The sequence below is a fragment of the Protopterus annectens genome, chromosome 2.part0 (genome assembly GCF_019279795.1).
Source record: "Protopterus annectens isolate FY-2018-M chromosome 2.part0, PAN1.0, whole genome shotgun sequence".
In the NCBI taxonomy this organism is placed as follows: domain Eukaryota; kingdom Metazoa; phylum Chordata; order Ceratodontiformes; family Protopteridae; genus Protopterus; species Protopterus annectens.
In genome coordinates, this window is record NC_056728.1 from 1,687,953,741 (window position 1) to 1,687,975,919 (window position 22,179).

Here is a 22,179-nt window from a genome sequence, read left to right on the forward strand (position 1 = left end):
GGGTTCACATTCTCTTCCAAGGCCCCCGGGGGCCCTGGGCCAGTGGAAACCACAACCCACACTGCTGAATCCTTTGCAAATGCCTTCTATGGGCACCTTCAAGAATGCATGGATCATGCAATCCCAAATAAAACCAAGACCCATTCCCCAAAGGCAGGCGCCCAGTCTGGTGGACCCCAGCCATAAACAAACTTTACAACAGGAGGAGGAAGCTACTACATGACAGAGCAAAATCCCCAAGGAAGGCATCTCTGATCAGTACTAGCAAAAACTACGATCACTCATAAAATCATCCAAGGCCAACTTTGAGAGAAAAATCAAAAGACACAAAAGACAATCACAAGGCCTTCTTTAGCTATGTTAGAAACCTGGGTGGAAACTCCCAGATATGCTCAGAGTTCGTCCAAAATGACACAAAATACACTGAACCCACTGACATTGCCAACATTCTGGCAGACAGGTTCAGTGCAAATTTCTCCTCCCCTCCCCAAAAGGAGAAATAACTATCCCAGCAGAGTGTAGCCTCCCTAACATCTCAGATGCCTAGGTGAGAGCCGCCCTCTCTAAAGCTAAAAACACAGCATCAATGGGACCGGACGGTGTCCCGGGCTGTGTGCTACATGAACTCCAAGAGGAACTAAACCCACACATAAGGCTGCTGTTTAATCTTAGCCTTACTACAGGATCACGTGCCCAAAGAGTGGCGTGCGGCAACAGTGGTCCCACTTCACAAAGGCGGTGCTTCTACAGACCCTGGAAATTACGCCCCATAAGCAGCGAGCCTGGTCTGCAAAGCTATGGAGAGGATCATTATGAAACTCATAAACAAAGACATTGAGGACCTACAGACATTGGATCCTACCCAATTTGGCTTTGTCAAGGGCAGATCCTGCCTTTTGAACTTGGTCGACTTTTTTGAAACAGTCACTAAGGCCATTGATGAGGGCAAGGCAGTTCACACAGCCTACCTTGACCTTGCAAAAGCCTTTGACACAATACCCCACTCGGGCATCATAGACAAACTCACCAGCTTAAATGTAAACCCATATGTCACAAGATGGGTTGCAAACTGGCTCAGGACAGAACCCACAGGGTCAGAGTTGCTGGAGCTATGTCAGACTCTAAGCGGTCTGGCGGTGTCCCACAGGGCTCAGTCCTGTGACCCCTCTTGTTCGGCATTTATTTTTCTGAGGTACAGGCAAACATAGGAGGATTGTGGCTGACAAAGTTCGCAGATGACTGCAAACTGGGCGCCATAATTGATACTCCAGCGGACACAAACATCCTTCAGAGAGGCCTCATAGAAGCGGATAATTGGTGCCAGAGCCATGGCCTTAAGCTGAACGCCAAAAAATGTATAGTCATACCCTTTGGGAAAAACAAGGTACCCACAAAGTACCACATAGGTGGTAATCCATTAAGTACGGAAGAGGTAATCAGGGACCTAGGGACCCAGGTTGACAGTAACCTATCATTTGACACTCACACTGCCAAAGTGGTTAGGAAGACCTTCTATATTGCCCACCTTATCATGAAGGGTTTCACATCTAGATCAAGAGAGGTCATTGTGCCCCTGTACTCCTCTCTTATCAGGCCAATGATTGAGTACAATGCCCCATTTGGGATGTATCTCACCTGACACTTGCAGCAGTTGGAAAGACCCCTAAAGTTCCTCACCAAGAGGATAAAGGGTCTTAAACATATGTCATATGCTGCCCGACTGAAAAAACTCCAGCTCTATTCAGTCGCATACCGCCTACTCAGAGGTGATCTGTGCCTGACGTACAAGGCCATGTCCAATCCGGAATTAATGGACATGCTCCACCTCAGAAAATCCAAATCCATCAGAGCCACGAGAGCAAGAGACTTAAACCTCAACACAGAAATAAATAGGACGTGCTGGAGGGACAGATTCATAACCCAGAGGCTCCCTACACTCTGAAATAGAATCCCAGTCCATGTTAGGCAGAGCCCCTCACTGATTCTATTCAAGAGAAATCTTGACGAGTGGATGGGAGATCGTAGGTTTACCCCGGGGTCATCTCTGTGTCACTACTAGACAGAGGCACAGTAAACTAAACCCTAAAAGGGCGTAGTATTCTCATCCTAAGGGGTGGTGAAAGCCACACACACTCTGGCTAGGCTTATAAATGCCCTAGGGCAGATAGCCTAGTACGAACCTATGAACCTATATAAAAACATATGACAAATCTAAAACTAAAAATCCTGTTAAAAACAAACAAACCACGCTTTTAAAGTTTGGCAGCCCTCATTTTTAACACCAGACCTATGGAAATACACTCATTCAAGCCTGGTTTTAGATTGGCACCCAATAAAAGTTGCCAGTACAGTTCACTATACTCAATGCATGTTTACCAGGCCCCCTGCCCCTGAGAGTCCACGACCATATCCTCAAAAAAAAAAAAATACTGTTTTCACACTCCTTTTTATGTTTAGCTAAAGCATTTGTATTGAGGCCGTATATACATGTTCATAATTATGTTTCCTAAGGGGCCTCTCACTTTTTCCACCATAAAAAGCAGGGCATACCTCACAAACAGCAAGCTAAATAATCCCTTACTTAAACTGTCTTTCGGCTTTTCTTGGTTAGGGGTCACCACAGCAGAACTCCGGTCCACTAATGATTGGCAGGGAATTTTTACAGTGTCGAGTTGCCAACCCGGCACCCAACCTTCAAGGAAGGCACACCCACTCATGCACCCACCTACCTGCATGTTTTTTAAAGTGAATTCAACCACGGGGAGGACATGCAGACTCCACACAGAAGGCATGCTAGCCTACAATAGTACTTTTTTTTTTTTTTTTTTAAATATGTAGTAAGATTACTAAGTTGCTATGTAAACAATTGCATTTTAGTCTTAAATTTGTACTGTACCTGAAGTTGCTATTATCTGTATAGTGGAGCTTATCTCCCCGGGCCTCTACTGAAAATGGATATATATCCAGTTGAACTAGTCCGGTCAGCAAATGTAAAATAAATAAATAAAATAAAATAGAACCGGAATGCCTCTTGCTGTGAGGCAACAATGCTAACCGCTGCACCAACCCCCTTACTATTACAATTACATTTTTTTAAAGGGTTAAATGTTTGTTGCATGTTGTTAAAAAATGTTCAACAAATAAGGGCACTGGCTATGCGAACCACATTTAAATGTACCCACTTTTACCTTAAAATATGTATTCTTCTTAGTAATGCTCAATTTTCATTGGTTCTCATACAACTCCTTTAGATTTCTTCCTTTTTTACAAACCACAATTGGTGGTTTGGAAAAAGGTGCCAGGGGGCTTGGTAAAGCTTTAAATCTCTCACAGTATTTCAAAATAATGTATTTCACTAAGCGGCTATAAAAATTATATTCCAAAAATGCTGCCCTTTGGAGTTCAGCGTTACCTTTACATCTGTAGTATTACCACTAAGATCATCGGACCCATCATTGCTCATATCTAATATGCAAAAGTATTTTTACCCCATCCCTGGATAGCCTCATTTTTAATAGAGGTAATAAGTGTACTTGGTTACACCCTTTCAAAGAATAACTCAAAAATAAAATCACATTCCGTGATCATATTTTTAAAATTTGAAGTCATCCTCACCATTCTGATAAACTGTCCCTTAACAATATTCCATTTCAGAGACATGGGATGATCACTCAAAAAATACAAGTAGGAATTTGAGAAGGTGCTCTTTCTACTAAATTGGAATTAAGTGATGTGCACTTTTCTATTTTTAAAAAAGGTTTTACCTTCATACCCACCCATTCATCTAACATTAGCCAGACCCTTATTAATTCTAAACTGTTTTTACATAACATTAATTTTGAATTATTATATCCTAATGAATTTGGAAATAGTTCCTTGGTATCCTTTATGTGTAAGAGCAGATTTAATCCCCCCTACATCATGTTCTACAGGAATTTGAATCTTTAGTTGAGCAGGATAGGTTCATAGGGTTCATAGGTTCATAGGTTCGTACTAGGCTAACTGCCCTTGTGAGCCATTTTAAGCCTAGCCATTTATCCCTTCTGAGACTCAAACCCTGTACCTTGTGTTTGTAAGGCAAACACCTTAACCATTAGGCCACCCTCCCAACCCATGGGAATACTTATTAGTCTCATATAATATATTTAGCATTTTCCCAGAATATTGCATGACATCCATAAGAACAATCCCATTGGGAACAATTCAACAACCGGGTTTCTAGGACCTCTAACCTATCTAATATGGAGAGGGAAGTTTTGAATGAACTTATTCGTAATAGGGAAATGCGTGTGATGAAACCTGACAAAGGGGGTGGGATTGTTCTTATGGATGTCATGCAATATTCTGGGAAAATGCTAAATATATTATATGAGACTAATAAGTATTCCCAAGTGTCCAAGAACGAGGTGAATATTGCTTACCATGAAGTGGACATATTCATGGATGACTTGCTTATGCAGAATTCTATTGATAAAGGTCTATATGATTTTTTCAGATAAGATAAAGATAGAATGCCCTCCATCATCAGCATACCAAAAGTGCATAAGGATATTGGGGCTGCTAGCAGAAGCCCGTGACAACAGCCTACTAGTTTCCTGCTTATTTCTCAACCTCTCCAAAGCATTTGATACTGTCTCTCACTTTAAACTGGCAACTAAACTCTCTGACCTCCATCTCTCCACCCCCTCTTTAAGCAGGTTTTCTAGCTACTTATCTAATAGAAAACTATCTATATACTGGAAAACAGTCACTTCCCCATTTCTTCCTGTTTACACCGGTGTCCTCCAAGGGTCTATATTGGGTCCTGTCTTGTTCAATATTTTTACTAACAGTTTATGCTCTGCTTGTAACCTCTCAGCACTCTTACAATATGCTGATGAGTCACCCCTTATTAACTGCCCACAGCATCCCAGAACTCCTTGTTCTTACCCAAGACACTTTTACATCCATCAAAACCTGGCTCACTGATAATCAACTAATTCTAAATCCAAAAAATAAATAAATAAACTTCTACTTTTCCTTCCTAAAACACTGGCAACACACAAATCCACTTTCTCTATTACCTCCCTCAACAATACCACTATCAGACCAGAACCCCATGCTAAATTACTCTGTGTTATAATTGACAGTGAATTAAAATTCGACATACATATCCATCATTGCATAAAAAAAAAAAAAAACACCAGAAACTTGGTCTCCTGTACCATAACCACAAACTGCTTTCACCCTCCACCAAACCCTCCCTGGCCCTGTCTCTCCTATTACCCTGTCTTTTGTATGCAGCTCCAGTTTTTACTAACTTTCAGTCTTCACTTATCTCTAAACTAGACCAAACATACAGTAAAATAGCTAGATTTGCCTCTAATCTCCCTTACAAATCCCACCACTGCCTCACCCTTAAATCATTACAATGGCCTGAATTCCCTAAATTGTTTCTTTCTCAGCTGCATATCACACACTCAGTTCTTTATAATCCTACTTCTTGTCCCTCCATCTCTAATATTGTATCTGTATATAACCCCTGACGTCAACTTCGTACATCTGACAAACATCTTCTTGACATTTACAAATCGTCAAAAATATCGGTGAGTCCCTATATAAATACTCTGTAGCTCACGTCTGGAACTCCCTTCCACTTAAAATAGGTATCCTCCATAAGTTCCATTTCAAACTACAACTCAAACACTACCTTCTTAAGACCTGGTCCTGCCCTTGTCAAGCTCCGACCTGATTTCTAACTGTTTCTTCCTAAATTCTACTTTTGATTACTTTAAGTTTTTCTCTCTTTTTACCTGCCTTTCTTTCTTGCTCTTCTTTACAGTATGTCTACAATCAGGTTCTTGTAAATATTCCTACTTGGGGATTATCCTGTCACTATTGTATTGGATTTTATGAAACTTGTATATAAATATATTGTCTTTGCTGATTTCATTTTATGTAAATGTTTCTTTTCAATATTACTATTGTAATTTTTAGTCTTTGTGTTAATTACTGTTTTTTGGCATGTCTGTAATTGTAATTGGAGCTTTTCTCCTCGGGTCTCCACTGAAAATGGGCCTTTGGCTCAGTTTGACAAACCCAGGTAACAAATGACAATAAATAAATAAATGAATAAATAAAAATAGTGATTCCAAAACTTATCCCTCGGCTACTTTTATAGATAGGAAGCTCAAAAAGTGATTCCAAAATGTATCCCTTGGCTACTTTTATAGATAGGAAGCTCAAAAAGTTTTATGATTCTAAGCTTCATAAATTGAAAGATTCTTGGGATTTTTGGAACTCGTATGGACCCTTAAATATTCTACCGATGTTTTGTTTGCCACTATTGATATTATAGACTTGTTTGCTGTTATTCCTTGCTCTATATGCATTGAATGGTTTGAACAAGCATTGTTCTCCTGAGATTTCTTGAATAATGGTGATATGAGACTTAAAACTGAATTTATGGAGCTTGTTCTGAATAACAACTTTGTATATTTTGATTGGAAAATTTTCAAACAAATTAATGATGTAGCTATAGTGATGGCTTGTGCCCCCATCTTTGCCAGCTTGGTGCTTTTAACTTTGGAACATACCTTTATTTTAAATTCTCCATATTTTAAACAATGTTATCTTTACACCTGGTTCCTTGATGACATCTGCATTTTTGGTCTGATTATGTAGAATCCTTTCTGTCCTTTATGGACTATATACATAGTACTACTACTTTTTTAAAATTTACTTATGACATGCAAACAGAAGGTTTTCATTATTTTGATGTATATATTATAAAGGATTTTGTATATGGTTGTCATAGAAGCACAATGTACAGAAAGGGCATTTTCTTGAATTCCTACTTGCAATTTTTGAGTGATCGTCCTATGACTCTGAAATGAAATATTGTTAAGGGACAGTTTATCAGAGCAGTGAGGATGACTTCAAATTTTGAGGATTTGATCAAGGAATGTGATTTTATTCCTGAGTCAGTCTTGGACAGGAGTACCCAAGTACATTTATTACCACTGTTAAAAATGAGGTTATCCAGGGGTAGGGTAAAAAATACTTTCCCATATTGGACATGAACAGTTATGGTCCCAATGTTCCTAATGGTAATACTACAGATGTCTGAGATAATGCTGAACTCCAAAGAGCATTATTTTTGGAATACAATTTTATAACCACTTAGTGAAGAACATTATTTTGAAATATTGGGAGCAATTTAAAGCTTTACGAAGTCCCCTGGCACCTTTTTCCAAACCACCGATTGTGGTTTATAATGATCATGTGACTTTATTAGTATCCCTATTTAATGTTTTGAAAACTTTGTTGTCTTTATGTACTGATGAAGGGTGGTGAGCCCGAAAGCTTTACTCATTAAATTTTGGCATTCAAGTGTGTTCTTGGAGATATTTTTGCAGCTTCATTAAGAGTTTAACTATAACTTTTATTGGGTGCCAGTCTAAAACTAGGCTTGAATGAGTGTATTTCCATAGGTCCAGTGTTCAAAATGAGGGCTGGCAGACTTTAAAAGTGAGGTTTGTTAACAGTATTTTTAGACTTTATAAGGTTTTAGATTTGTCATATGTTTTTATATGCAAAACGTGTAGAGGGTTCCTCCGTCCAAGCTCCTGTATAAGGCTGCGAGTGCTACCCGACTCGAGTAAGGATGAAATAACAAAATTTATTGACAATTAAAACTCAGCATTACTCTCATTACCATAAAATATGTACATATACTGGTAAGTGCTTTCATCTGCACACTACAGACTTCATCAGACCAGGTGACACTATTAGTACTACTACTTCTAAATACTTTTTGGCGCCAACTTCCGTACAACAAAAGTAAATAATTTTAACCCTTTAATTTAGTAATGTTATTTATTATAGCAATATGGTAATTTTTACAGTATTTTTTTAAGGATGTACATTTTTGTATTGTAGATTAGTGAACTGTAGTGTTGGTACTTTAAATTTTTCTAAGGGAAGACACACGCCGATTAAAGGGTTAAAATTATTTACTTTTGTTGCACGAAAGTTGGTTTCACTTTCTGTAACAGAGCTGCTTCTATTTTTCCTTGAGTGAGCCTTATTTATGTGTATGTCAGAGCTTGTTGTATGGTATAAACAGCTGTTAGCTACTTCCAGCAGAAGAAAGTAGGTAAATAGCAGGCCTTTGTAAAGGGAGTCTTTTGTAGTTCTAAAGGAATTGACAGACCCTTCCCCGCACTCTCATTCTGAGGTGTGAAAACTCACTGCAGTAAATGATCCTTGCTGTATCACATACAGCTGACAGATACAACTGTTAAGGGGAATAGAATGCAATGTGTAAGAACTTACTCAAAGTCAGTGGATGTCTATTACCATTGATTTGTGTACCAGATATGCACCCATACCTCTGGAAGTATGTCATAAAAAAGCATAAAACACCTTTTTATAAACAGTATCAGTGCACCTAGTTGATAAGGCTGCCACCTGACTTTCCTTCTGCAGAGCAGTCCTGATTTGGGCAGTTCTGTCTTGTTGAGGGGGAGGGGGGTGTTGACAATGGTAAATGTGTTGATATTTTACAATTGAAAATATTTTCTGATTTTTTTCTAAATGTAATAGAAATTGTTGATACTACATTTAAGTCATCTTAAAATTTGAAGAAGTATAAATAACCAGCATTTAAAGCTTAGCATTTCAACACTCTAATGCTGTTAATGTAAATTTGTTAGAAGAAGTGAAAACTGCTTTAAATTCCTGAATGATCTAATTGCTTTGTTTTGCTGTGAAAGGCATGGCTACCTTGGAAGCAGTTGTAAATCAGTCTAAGTTCTCCTCCTCTCTGCAATAAAGACAGTGGAAAATAGTCTCACAGTTTTCTTTTTTATAGTAGTAGGATTAATACCCATGTGTAGGACAGACAGCAGTACCCCACCGGGTAAACTACAGATTTCTCTGTGTTTGTGGTATGTAATGCAGTCAGAGACAAATTTATCTGTAAAGTATGTGAGAAGCTAAGCTTAAAAAAGTAGGTGCTCACTTTGATTCCAAGGGAAGGAGATGAACGTTTTATAAAGTACAAGCAGGTTTCTGGTACCTACAAGATATTGGAACCATATTGGAGGGAGAAAAGCAACCTAAGGATTGAGTTAAACTGTATGAGAAGGTGGAGTTTTCCTTTAAGGTTTTAGTATTGTTCTCCACAGCTACTGTAGCTATAATTTTACCCCCTTAAATATGTGCAACGTCTCATTACAGAGAACCATATGTTTTTATAGTTTACTCTCCTTCATATAATATATGCTGTACCAATATATATTTGCTGTTTAATACAGTATTTGTTTTCAGATGATACACACTAAAAATATGATTTTTGCATTACTTTGTAATCTTGCTTGTTAGCTGTATAATGTATTGCATTAAAACCAGCATTTTGGAAGTTGTCAGCTCTGTGTATTAATACATTATGCTCTTAATGTTATATTTAATATTTATTTTATTGTGATCTTCATAAGTATTTACCCCTGACAATACAAACTTGTCAGTACAGTTAAGCCTTCTGCTTTTGAAACCAATAATGGTAGGCAGATGATATATAAATTTCAACATCTTTTGCCATTGCATTTTGCACTTTTGTTTTGCACTATTATTTTGATGTTAATGTTCATTCCATTTGCTCTGTGTGAATATTTCTGTTTCATTACTTAGACAATTAAATATGCTAAGGAGTACTGTGACAAGAACAACATAATGTTTCCTGATGTTAATGAAGCTGAAAATGCGGATGTCAATGATCCAAATGACTGCTACATCTTCAAGGGTAACAAGGGAGAGAAAAAACCAACAGTCATGCACCTCCCACTTTTTAACAATGTGAATTGTAAAGGTAAGTGACAGGCACACTTGGAAGACATTTCATTTAGTTAATATAATTACCTGACAGTGTTCATCTAGTAAATATATGTTTTCTTTTTTTTAATGGGCACTGAACATGTAGTTTAGATTGATTATTTATACATTTTTGTTAAATTTTCTTTTACTCTCATTGACTTCCAACCCTTTGGATAACTGCATTGATTGCACTTATTTGTTCTCTGTATAGTGAGACCCGATCACCATCAGAGCATTTTTGATACAAGTCTCACATCCACATTAATGTCTGCACAGGTACCCAATGGGTAGCCATGAAATGGACAGAACATGTGTATAATTCACTTAATACAGTGACATAACCCTCAGAAGTCATCCTTCCTTTTAAATTGAAACATCCATCTGGATCTGTGGTGCCATCCAGAGATATACTGATGTGACTGTTATCCTATAGCATGCATCTGCATCCCCTACTCTCACCCTCCCTACTGGAAGAGGCAAGGAGGCTCAACCTCATTATTTCTATACCTTTTTGGTAATTTCCTCAAGTGCTTCATCTTCCAGTTGAAGGTCTGCTGGGCTGTAATCAGATTTTTCTTCCTCTGTGCTTTGAAGCTAGCAGTTTTGCTTTGGGTTTGATAACATAGACAACAGGATTGTCACTGGCTCTGTTTTAGCAAGCATGACAATATCAGCCACCATTTCAGGAGCATTCTGACTTTCACGAATTACATCTTAATTTGCTTTAACAATAATAAACCCATTTGATTTTAACCTTTTTAGAGTTATTTAGTAAACTTTGTCAGTTTAAGTTGCTCATCATGTCATAACGTATGCAAATAGCCCACAGTCTGCTTTGTTGTTAAATATAAAAACTAAATATATCATATCTTATGAGGTAAAATGTACATCACCACATTTAGATACGAGGTATAAAATCTGAGGAATTTCATGAGAAATAGCAGACATACTGCGTGTTTCTAGCTTTGTAAAATAAACTGACTCACAGGCGCAGTTTACCAGAACATTAAGCATTAATGTCATTAAATGAGAATACAAGTAAAATGTGTAGAGGTTAGCAGTGGTTAGCCCTGATATTAACAATTAAGCAATAATCCATGACTGGTTGTGGGTATATCAGGATTTACACACAGTTGGTACAGTTTGATCATGGGGGAGACATCCAAGTGATCAAATAAAGCCAACCGTGGGTAAATCCTGATATATCCACACCCAGGACTGGATTATTTCATTATACAATAACATTATTTATGAAAGAGATTGTTTACCTTTCCTAAATAATGTCTTTGTATAATGGAGCTGTAGTGTTCCTCCGCGTTCTTCTTTGCTTCCTGAGGTACTGTGTACGCATTTGGGACTTATGTTCCCATGTTTGCACTGTACATCAGTACAGTGCATGACAAGCAATGGAGAAGAAAGAATCTCTGTTTTTATTTATTTATTTATTTATTGGTTCAGATTTTTATGAGGGACAGCACCTAAATACAAGGAAACTCAGATTTGTTTTTGATTTAGTTTCAAGAACTACCTAATTTTTCTTGTATTTTGCAAACCTGAAAGCATATGCCAAGAGAAAGGTCTGGCTGCTCAATGGTACTTCAGAGAATGGACTTTTTCCTGTTTGTATATGTTCAATTTACAATAGGCACACTGCTTGGAATGTTCAATCAGGGTGTTTATTTATGAATAGCAATGACCCATTATTGTATAATCATGTTTTTTTTATACAACTGGTAGTTCTTAGTGTTTTCTATGCTATCACTCCAACGAAAGTCATACATGCATTCCTAGCATTAGCCCTGGGCTTAGCCAGATTTTGCAGAATAATGAATGGTACATAAAATAAACATTAGCAATTCTGTTTAAGGAAGGAAGTAAGGTGATTGGAACATGATGAATGTGTAGAGTTACCTGATACCTCCTTCTTCTTCTTTTCCCATTAGGGGTTGCCACAGTGGAACAATGATCCACAGAATGATTGGCAGTGGAGTTTTATGGTGTTGAGTTGCCAGCTTGGCGCCCAACCTTCCACTGAAGGCACACTCACGTACACACTCACACCTAGGGCCAATTTAGTGCCCAGTTCACCTTCAGCATGTCTTTGGGATTTGGGAAGCAACGTAGAGTTATCTGATACCAAAAATGGTAAAAGTTCGTATGCTTTGGTGTCAGGCTTGGGTCTTATTGGCTTGTGACAAGCCTGATTAGCCTTATCCCATGCTGGTATTTTCTGTTATTTATGAACTTATCAATGTAGTTTTCAATACTTTAAGAACAGTACTTAATTTTATCTCAAAGAATAATTTAATTCAAAGTTTTGGTAGCTGTTGTAGACAAAGAGGCTGGCTTTTTTTCTATGTCTTGTGTTAATTCTGAGCATGTGGTTACCTGATTTCATGTTGGCTTCATTCATGCAGTCTTAATGAATGCAAACCTCTTAAGCTATGTGCACATTAATGCTGGACAAAGCCAAAAATAAGGAGGGGGTCAAAAACCCAAAATCTGGGAAAGATTTTAAATATTGTTCTTATAAACTTAGAAATTTGCAGGAATAACCAATTTTGCAGTAACATTCATTTTCTGAAGGATATAAAGTATGAAGCTTAAATTTCTACTATTATTATTTCTCAATGATTTGCCAGAAAAAATACAGATTTTATAAGGAGCAGACCAACAATAAACTGCAAAAATTTGTATATGCTGCAAAATTCTGGGCAGTTGAGAGTTATGGACAAATGTTTTGAACCAAAGGCAGGGATTCATAAAGAAGCACTGCAGGACTGCACAAAGACCTTTGCAGTTTTGAAGCAAACCTTTCAAATTTACTTTCTGACTTTATGAGCAAAGCAAAAATGATTGGGGAAAAGGCCCAAATGAGAGAAACTTTTTTTCTTTTTAAATGCTGGTAGTTTTACCTTAGAACTTCAAAAAATTTGCAATTTTAGGAGGGATGGGGCAAATGTTTGAGAACAAATTAGATGTGTCCATCCAAATTCAGAACAGTTGAGACATATGTTCTGAAGTGATGTGTAGCAAAAAAGGGAATAATTATAACCAGAATGTTGACAAACAGCACTCAGGAAACAGCTCTCATCCGATACAAATGACTGAGGATCATCCCTCCCAACTTCTTTGTTCAAGAACTCTGGAAAACACAAAGAGAATCAGGGAACAAAAGCCAAAACTTGTGGACATTTTGTTAAATATTGCTCTAATTTACTGAAAAAGATAATTGTACAGCAGTCATTGCATCAGCATGCATTTTCTGACTAGGAAGAAAAATATGGAACTCTAATTTCTGTCATTATTGACTGACTGAAGTCCAAGTGATTTACCAGAAAATCAAACAAATTATGAACGACAGGGCAAAATATGAAGCAAAATCGGGGGAGTTATGAAAAATTCTGGACAGTTGAGGGATGTGCAGAGGGGTGCAGCAGCCATATTATCACACAAGCCCATGCAATGGCACAGTTGGTCAATTCAGAAGAGAAAGAAAGAGGGTCAATATTAAATCAGTCAGGCAAACTAACATCTAGATTCATTATACCGGGCACAAATCATCAACTTCTAAAGTATGCTTTGAAAGTATAATACACACAAAGGAACTGTGCACCCACCATGCTGCACTCCTACATCCCTGCGACTATAAATTTACTAATTCTGCAGTCACACAATGGTAAGGAAAATGACAAATTCCCTAATTCCACTGGCATCTGATCTCTGCATAACACTAGTACCACTACTGGCCACTCTGGTTACACAGAGGGATAAAGCCCTGACTATGACCAGCCAATCTGAGTTTGATGGCTTGGCAACTGATGGAGCTGCAAGGAAGGATGAGCATGCCTGTCCTGGGAGAGAAGGAGGGATGCTTATCTTAGTGCTACCTGAGTAGAGGCATAGTATATTAAGAGGGGAGTGACCCTCAAATGGTTTCCAAAATGAGAGTAGTGGAGGGGGAGGGACAAGAGTGTAGGTCATAACCCAAAAATCCTTTCCTCTCATAGAAGCTGCTTCTAGCAAGACCACTCAGAAACCCTTAAGTTCCACATTGGCCCTAGTCTAGATTCAGTGTTAGTCTATGGGATGACTTTGGAGTGATTATCAGTTTTCTGCATTTTCTTGCGGCCTTTAGCTAATTGTGCTTAAAACGCCAATTTTTTAGAGTTTCTGTGATTTAAAAAGCTTGCTTCAGCTACATATTGTACTTATTTTACTGCCTGCATTTTAACAAAGTAATTTTTGTGTTAAATTACCTGTTTAACTGCTGTAGGCTACACACTCAAGTGTGTTAGCCATTTCTGTCCATTTAAACTGTCTTTTTTTATTGTATCTGCTTTATTTTATGAAAAAAAATAGTTGTTTTCCCACCTTGCTAAGATAGTATAGTCCAGTCTTCAGGTTAGTGCTGAATTGAGGGCTGTGTTACAAGTTTCTGTGTTTTCCCATACCTTATTTGGATATAAGGAAGTTTCTCTGTTCACCTGTGAGAGAGGGGAACTTTGAGCAGCCTATCTGTCCCTGGAGGAGTGGTTTCAGCCCAGAAATTAGTAGTTTATTGGCCATTTTGGGCTATTTTCTATCTCTTTCATTTCCCTGCTATAAAACCCGCATTAGCATGGTTTTGCTCACTGGGCAGCGCCGGTTAGCTGGGGGATAACTATTCTTGGCTCCACAAAGTCTATTACTTCAAATTTTCCCTTGGAACTAGACAAACTTTCAACTTAAGCACTATAACCAATCACATCTCAGCCTGGTACTCAAAACTCATAGCAAGCACTAATAAACCTTAGCACTAGACCCCCCTATACTGTAGAGAAGGACAAGGCTCTGTATTCGACCTCACCAGCCAATCAGTAAAACAATTCACTGTACCTATCCAGGCATGTCCAAAGGGCAGTTTCAGGTATACTCTCTGGTCCAACTGGTGAATCTGGGCATTTTGAGACAATGTTACAACTGCCTCATTTACACAGACAACCCTCTTCTCCTACCACCAAACACTAATACGTGTGAGAGATGCAATTATACAACCAAATTGGTGGCTAAACTCTCTCAACCCAAGACTGGGCCAGTCAGTCAAGAGGAGAAGGGAATTACTTGCATCACACCACCAGTCTCACATAGACCTATGAAACCAGCACTGGCAAAAAACACACATAAATACACAAAAACATACTCGGAGGCTCTAAATAAAAATCTGCAAAAGCAACAGAGACCTCCAAAGCAGACATCCAATAACCTCCACTCCCCCAACACTAACCATGAAACACATACCTCACAAAACCAGTGTGCCACGCAATCACAGCCCTTAAGGCAAAATAACATACCCAACACACACTAGTAATAGGTGACTCTATAGTCAGGCACACTGACGTCCCACTCACTAGACTGAACAAGGAGAAGGTTACTGTTAGCTGCCTGTCGGGTGCCAGGATCCGCCACATAACACAAGTACTCAGGTCACTCCAGAAGAAGTAAAAATATGACTCTGTCATTGTCCATGTTGGTCCTGGACTACATGAAAAGAGACATGGAGTAGCTCTCTGATCACATAGCCCAGGCCGGTATGACCCTGACCCTGAGTAGCATTCTGCTCTCACCAAGAATGATACCATGGTGTAAAGAAAAATTATTAATTTCAACAGTTGGCGAAGCTTCTGGTGTCATTCAAAGGAGATCCAGTGTCTGCCAACCTGGGGTGACATGCTCGACAAGTCACACTGCTTCACTAGAGACAGCTTGCACCTGTCACACTTAGGCTTTCGAATACTGGCCAAGGCTCTTGCCACCCCCATAGTGCCTTTTTTAGGCAAGGCTCAAAAGACAAACCCACTGCCATATATAGCACAAATAACAAAAAACTGAGGTTAATGCTACTCAAGTGCCAGAGGTCTAAACCTCAGAATGCACACACTTGAGGCACTAATCAGTATGGAGAAAATCGATATATGTGCAGCAATAGAAACCTGGTTTAAGGCTCCAGAGAGCACCCCAGCACTACCAGGCTACAACTCAAACCATGCATTTCAGCCACAAAACCTGGACCGAAATATTGAATGTGGGGGGAGTATCCATATTCATCAAGAATACCCACACCTCCAGGTTAGTGGCACAGCACAATGCCTCAGAGATCATCCACGTGCAACTAACAACGGGCAAAATTCTAACTTGCTACAGATCACCCACCATGTCCCAGGACCCTCATTCCGCATTTATGGAAACACTGGGAAACATATTGGTCCTACCAAACACTCTGATATTGGGTGATTTCAATTACCCAAACATTAACTGGGAGAACTATTCAAGTACTAACTCCCTTGCCCAACATTTCCTAGAATTTATAAACTCTAACGCCCTGTATCAACTGGTCAACACCCCCATCAGAGGTGGCAACATATTGGACCTGGTCATCACCAACATGGGCGACCGGTGTTCCACACTGGTTAGCTGGTTAGATATGACCATAAACTAATCACTCTGGATATCCACATTCTGCCCCCACCCCTGGTCAAAGAAACCACCGTGAAAACATTTTCAAAAGCAAACTTCACGTTACTTAAGACCGAGGTGGAAAGTTTCAAAGCCCCCATGCTAAAGGATAATGCTGTCCAAGCTGCAAAATCCTTTACAAATGCATTCTACAGGCACCTACATGAATGCATGGATCGTGCTATCCCAAGCAAAACCAAGACTCACTCCTCCAAGAAAAGGAAACCAGTCTGGTGGACCCCTGCGATAAACAAGCTATACAATAGAAGGAGGAAACTAGTACAGAAAAGAGTAAAATCCCAAGAAGGGAAGACATCCCTGATCAGCATCAGCAGGAAACTACGATCCCTCATAAAATCATCCAAGGCTAGCTTCGAACGAAAAATTGCCAAGGACTCCAACGATAACCACAAGGCATTCTTTAGCTATGTCAAGAATCTAAGTGGCAATTCTCAGATCTGCTCGGAGTTGGTGCAGAATGGCACAAAATACACTGAACCGACCAATATCGTCAACATTCTGGCAGACAGATTCAGTGCAAACTTCACCCTATCTCACCCCCAAAAGGGCCGTAACCATACCAGAAGAATGTAGTGCCCCAGAAATCACAGACATTCAGGTTAAAACAGCCCTCTCCAAAGCCAAAAACACGGCATCAATGGGACCGGATGGTGTCCCAGGCTGCGTCCTACACAAGCTCAAAGATGAACTAATCCCTCACCTAAACACACTGTTCAAACTCAGCCTCTCCACAGGCTGTGTGCTCACAGAGTGGCGCACAGCAACGGTTGTTCCGCTCCACAAAGGTGGCGCCACAACAGACCCTCGGGAACTATCGTGCTATAAGCCTGACTAGCTTGGTCTGCAAGGCTATGGAGTGCATTATCATGAATCTCATTAAAAGAGACACTGGGAACCTCCAAACACTTGACCCTAGCCAGTTCGGCTTTGTTAAGGGAAGATCATGCCTCCTAAACCTGGTGGACTTTCTTGAGACAGTTACCAAGGCTATAGACGAAGGAAAGGTGGTCCACACAGCCTACCTAGACCTTGCAAAGACCTTCAACACCATTCCCCATTCAGGTATTATAGACAAGCTCTCCAGCCTGAATATAAACCTCTGCATCATGAGATGGGCTGCCAACTGGCTCACAGACAGAACCCACATGGTAAGAGTTGCGGGAGCTAGGTCTGACTCTAAACCGGTTACAAGTGGCATTCCCCAGGGTTCAGTCCTAGGACCACTCCTGTTTGGCATATACTTCTCAGAGGTACAGCCTAGCACAGGAGGACTATGGCTGACCAAGTTCACAGATGACTCAAACTAGGGAGTATAATTGACTCTCCGGCTGACACCAACATCCTCCAAAAGGGTCTCAATGAGACAGATACCTGGTGTCAAAAGCATGGCCTCAAGCTAAATGCCAAAAAGTGCATAGTCATCCTCTTTGGAAAAAACATAGTACCCACAAACTACCACATAGGTGGTAGCCCCCTAAATACGGAACACGTAATAAGGGATCTGGGGACCAAGTAGATAGTAACCTCTCCTTTGACAATCACATTGCCAAAGTGGTTAGAAAATCCTTCTATGTGGCTCACCTAATCACAAAAGGGTTCACATCCAGATCAAAAGAGGTCATTGTGACCCTCTACGCATCACTCATCAGACCCATCATAGAGTACAACGCCCCATTTGGGGTGTACCTTACAAGACACCTGCAACAGCTGGAAAGACCACAGAAGTACCTCACCAAGAGGATCACTGGCCTCAAATAGATGCCCTATGCAGCTCGACTGAAGAAACTCCAGCTGTACTTGGTTGCATACCGACTACTCAGAGGTGAACTCTGCCTGACATACAAGGCCATGCCCAACCCAGAATTGATGGACATGCTCCACCTAAAGAAAACCTTATCCTCTCAAGCCACATGCTCTAGGGATCTAAACCTCACCACAACAATAAATAGGACGTGCTGGAGGGATAGATTCCTGTCCCAGAGACTTCCCATGCTCTGGAATAAGATTCCAATCTACATTAGGCAGAGCTCCTCGCTAACCCCCTTCAAGAGAAACCTTGAGGAGTGGATGGGAAACACAAAGTATACCCCGGGGTTCACTTCAATGGCTGTGCTGGACAGAGGCACAGGGAACTAACCTAAGGGGCGGCATAAGCCAACACATTCCGGCTAGGCTTATAAATGCCTTCAGGCAGATAGCCTAGTACCCACCTATGAACCTATGAAAAAGTAGGGGCTGTAGACTCGATGATGGATGGGGGAGGGGGAGTTCTGTGACAGATACCAGAAAGTCTTGAGCAAGGGTAAATAGAACAAAAAAACCCACTGTTACCACCACTCAGTTCCAGTGTAAGAGACAACAGGGAACTCTTACTTCCCCTTCACTTTGATTGGGATCTGTGATCTTGAAACAAAATGCAACATCAAAGGATTGTGGTGTAAGGAGAGGGTAATGGAGAATTTATTCTTTTTACTGACATTGTGATCTATCCACATCAGATAGCAGTACATGTTATAAAACCAAGACCTCTGTTCCCTTTTACCTACACTGTGATATAACAACAAAGAAGACATTGAAAGGTAGCCAGACAAGTGAAAAGAACAAAGCCTCTGTTCCCTTCACTTGCATTTTAATCGACCAGTGAATGCTCAATCAAAATATATATTTTTGATGAAAAATATATTGATGGATTGCTTTCAGATGAAGTGCACATCATATTATGAGGTCCTTCTGATAAAAAGCCATATGCATGTAGGTTTGTTAGCAAATGTCTCAAGATATATAACACAGCCCAGCAGCATGTTATAGTATAGATACAGGATCTGGAAGTCTTGTTGGTTTGTCCCATGGCAGCCTAACACAAAGTAGTGACCCCCCCACATACTTTTACATCATAATGGAATCTACAGTAAGTTATGGGAGGACCAGATACATGGGCACTCTTAGGATATGTAAAATTAAGCTGAAAAGGTGTTTCACCAAAAAGTAGGAAAGGGTAAAGGCAACATTCAGATGGACACTTAAAAGGACAAAATCAAGGGTAGTGCTGGATAATGAAGACTCATAACCTTTTTTGTTGGTGTAGAGCTCCTTGTATTTATGCAGAGATGGAGATGAAGGTGAAGGGTGACAAGAAAAGAGAAGTGGGAAAGACAAACACGTAATAGGGCAGCTAAACAGAGGTGGGTGTGCATGCAGTAGGATAAGAAAGGAAGGGACTACACACAGAAAGCATGCAAATGGAGATGGAAAGAGTTGATAATGCAAAATGTATGGGTCTGTGCACAGTAGGAAGGGGGAACATAAGGCGGGGTACAGAGGGGTGAGGCAGCGTGTAAACTGCCACCTAGCTGGACAGCAGAGTCTTGGCTGGCTCACCTAGCCCCTGGAACCACTCCTTGATTTAGTGCCCCTCAACTCCAAGTTGAGGATAAAAAAAAAAAAAAAAACAAAGAAAGGACCATTTTCTCTAATCTGGTCTTATCCCTAAGTTGTGCCAGGTCCTCTGTGCTACCTCTCAGTTATAAACTGAGGGGCAAGAATAAAAGGTCTTTAAGTTTAAAAAGACCACAGCAAACAGTTTGCTACAGTGTATACCACACATGAAGCAGTGGAGCAATGCTTCAGTCCTGAGCACAAAAGCAGTACAGCAGTGTTGGAATTCACCTACATATTGCTATTTTACTGCCAGTACAGAAGTGAACCTCAGTACTCCAGGGGAAACTACACTGACTCATTTCCAGCAGAAGACTGGCGTGGCCTGTGGTATGGATGGCTTCCCCTTCTGGTGGCCTTGATGGTCAAGCCTCGTAAGGTTAGTGGATCTGTTCAGTAGATATTCTATGTAGTCAAGGTGTATGTCCAGCTCTCCCTCAGCCACAGACTTCACCAATTGCTGTAGCTGTGGTGGGGTCACTAGAGGCAGTCAGGCTGGGCTATCTGTCAGTGGATGGTTGTCCCCCCGTAAAAGCACTCCCATCCCCTTCACTGTCCTCAGCTATAACTTCAGCACGGTCAGGCTGTAGCTGAGGCACCTACTCACCCACGTGTCTCTCTGCACCTGTAGGGTGTAGATATAATAAGAGGGCTGTAAGTGCATTAGTCCAGTAAGTGTAACAGATATATACCACAAGACAGTATATGTCAGTAAAACCAGCCCTGTTTTAGTGCCAGTCTTTGTAACCTTCTGTAGCTGTCCATGTGGTTAAAATCCCATTCTGCCCATGCTTAAAATTAAAGTATCACATCGATGAACAATGATAGGTGGAGGAGAAAGTGACAGCACAGCATATACAGCTGAAATCTCTGTACTTATATCCCTTACCTGTTCCCTAGTCGGGTCTGTATTATAACATCAAAGTCTAAAAACTTTGAATGTTATAATATCGAACCCATTCAATCGAAACACCAGAAAACCGAACAGTCAGAATAGCAAATTTTTTCCAAGGGAAAAAATTCACTGTTCCGACAAACATACACACAACTCAAGCACACCAAAATAAATAATCCACACATATACACTTCAGGAAACCCTACACTAAACCAGACATACACCACTAGCTACCCACTTACCTTAACCCAACCCTAACCCTAAGGTCCCTAACTATCGCACATTCACCTTACCCGCTCCCTAGCCCTAACCCACCTATGCCACCCTAACCCTCACATCCACACAATCGCACATTTACCTGACCCGCGCCCTAACCCTAACTCACCTAACCCACGCCCAATTGCACACTCACCTTATAGGTTCATAGGTAGGTACTAGGCTATTGGCCCCAGGGCCTATATAAGCCTAGCCAAAGGTACCCTGGCTTTCGCCACCGAAGACAATTATTTTCCTGTGCCACTGTCGAGCAGAGCCACAGAAATGATCCCCGGGGTAAATTTCCTATCTCCCATCCAATCATCAAGATTTTTCTTGAAGAGTGCTAATGAGGAGCTTTGTTTGATATAGATAGGTAGTTTGTTCCAGAGGATGGGAAGTCTCTGGGACAGGAATCTATCCCTCCAGCATGTTCTGTTTATTGTGTTGACAAGGTTTAGGTCCCTAGAGCGTAAAGCTCGTAGGGATTGGGATTTCTTTAAGTGGAGCATGTCTAAAAGCTCTGGGTTTGACATAGCTTTGTGTGTTAGGCAGAGATCACCTCTGAGTAGGCGATATGCAACGGAGTAAAGCTGCAGTTTTTTAAGATGGTCTGCATAGGGCATCTCTTTGAGGCCGGTAATCCTCTTTGTGAGGTATTTCTGTGGCCTTTCTAGTTGTTGTAGATGTCTTGTGAGGTACATACCAAAAGGGGCATTGTACTCTATAATGGGTCTAAGAGTGACGAGTAGAGGGGAACAATGACCTCTTTTTTCCTTGATGAGAAACCTTTTGTGATGAGGTGTGCCACATAGAAGGATTTCCTGACTATTGTGGCAATGTGATTATCAAAGGAGAGACTACTGTCCACCTGTGTCCCAAGGTCTCTTATCACACTTTCGGTGTTGAGTAGACTACCACCTATGTGGTAGTTCATGGGTACTGAGCTTTTACCAAAAGGGATGACAATGCACTTTTTGGCATTGAGGTTGAGGCCATGACTTTGACACCAGGCATCTGTCTCAGCGAGGCCCTTTTGTAGGATGTACACATCTTTTGGAATTTTGATTATGGCTCCTAGTTTGCAGTCATCTGCGAACTTTGTTAGCCAAAGACCTTCTGTGTTGGCCTGTACTTCAGAGAAGTAGATACCAAACAGGAGAGGACCCAAGACTGAACCCTGCGGTACTCCACTTGTCACTGGTCTGAAGCTGGATTTGGAG

General features: G+C 40.4%; 1 protein-coding gene across 3 annotated transcripts in view; it reads left to right on the plus strand.

Moving 5' to 3' along the window:
• The window catches only part of LOC122793577 (cytosolic phospholipase A2 gamma-like), a 1,122,344-nt gene that overhangs the window by 966,214 nt on the left and 133,951 nt on the right, over window positions 1–22,179 (plus strand). For all 3 annotated transcript variants that reach the window (XM_044061746.1, XM_044061744.1, XM_044061745.1), the window contains one exon: window positions 9,673–9,850. In XM_044061746.1, coding sequence (XP_043917681.1) covers window positions 9,673–9,850 — 178 coding nt within the window. The remainder of the gene's footprint in view (window positions 1–9,672; window positions 9,851–22,179) is intronic.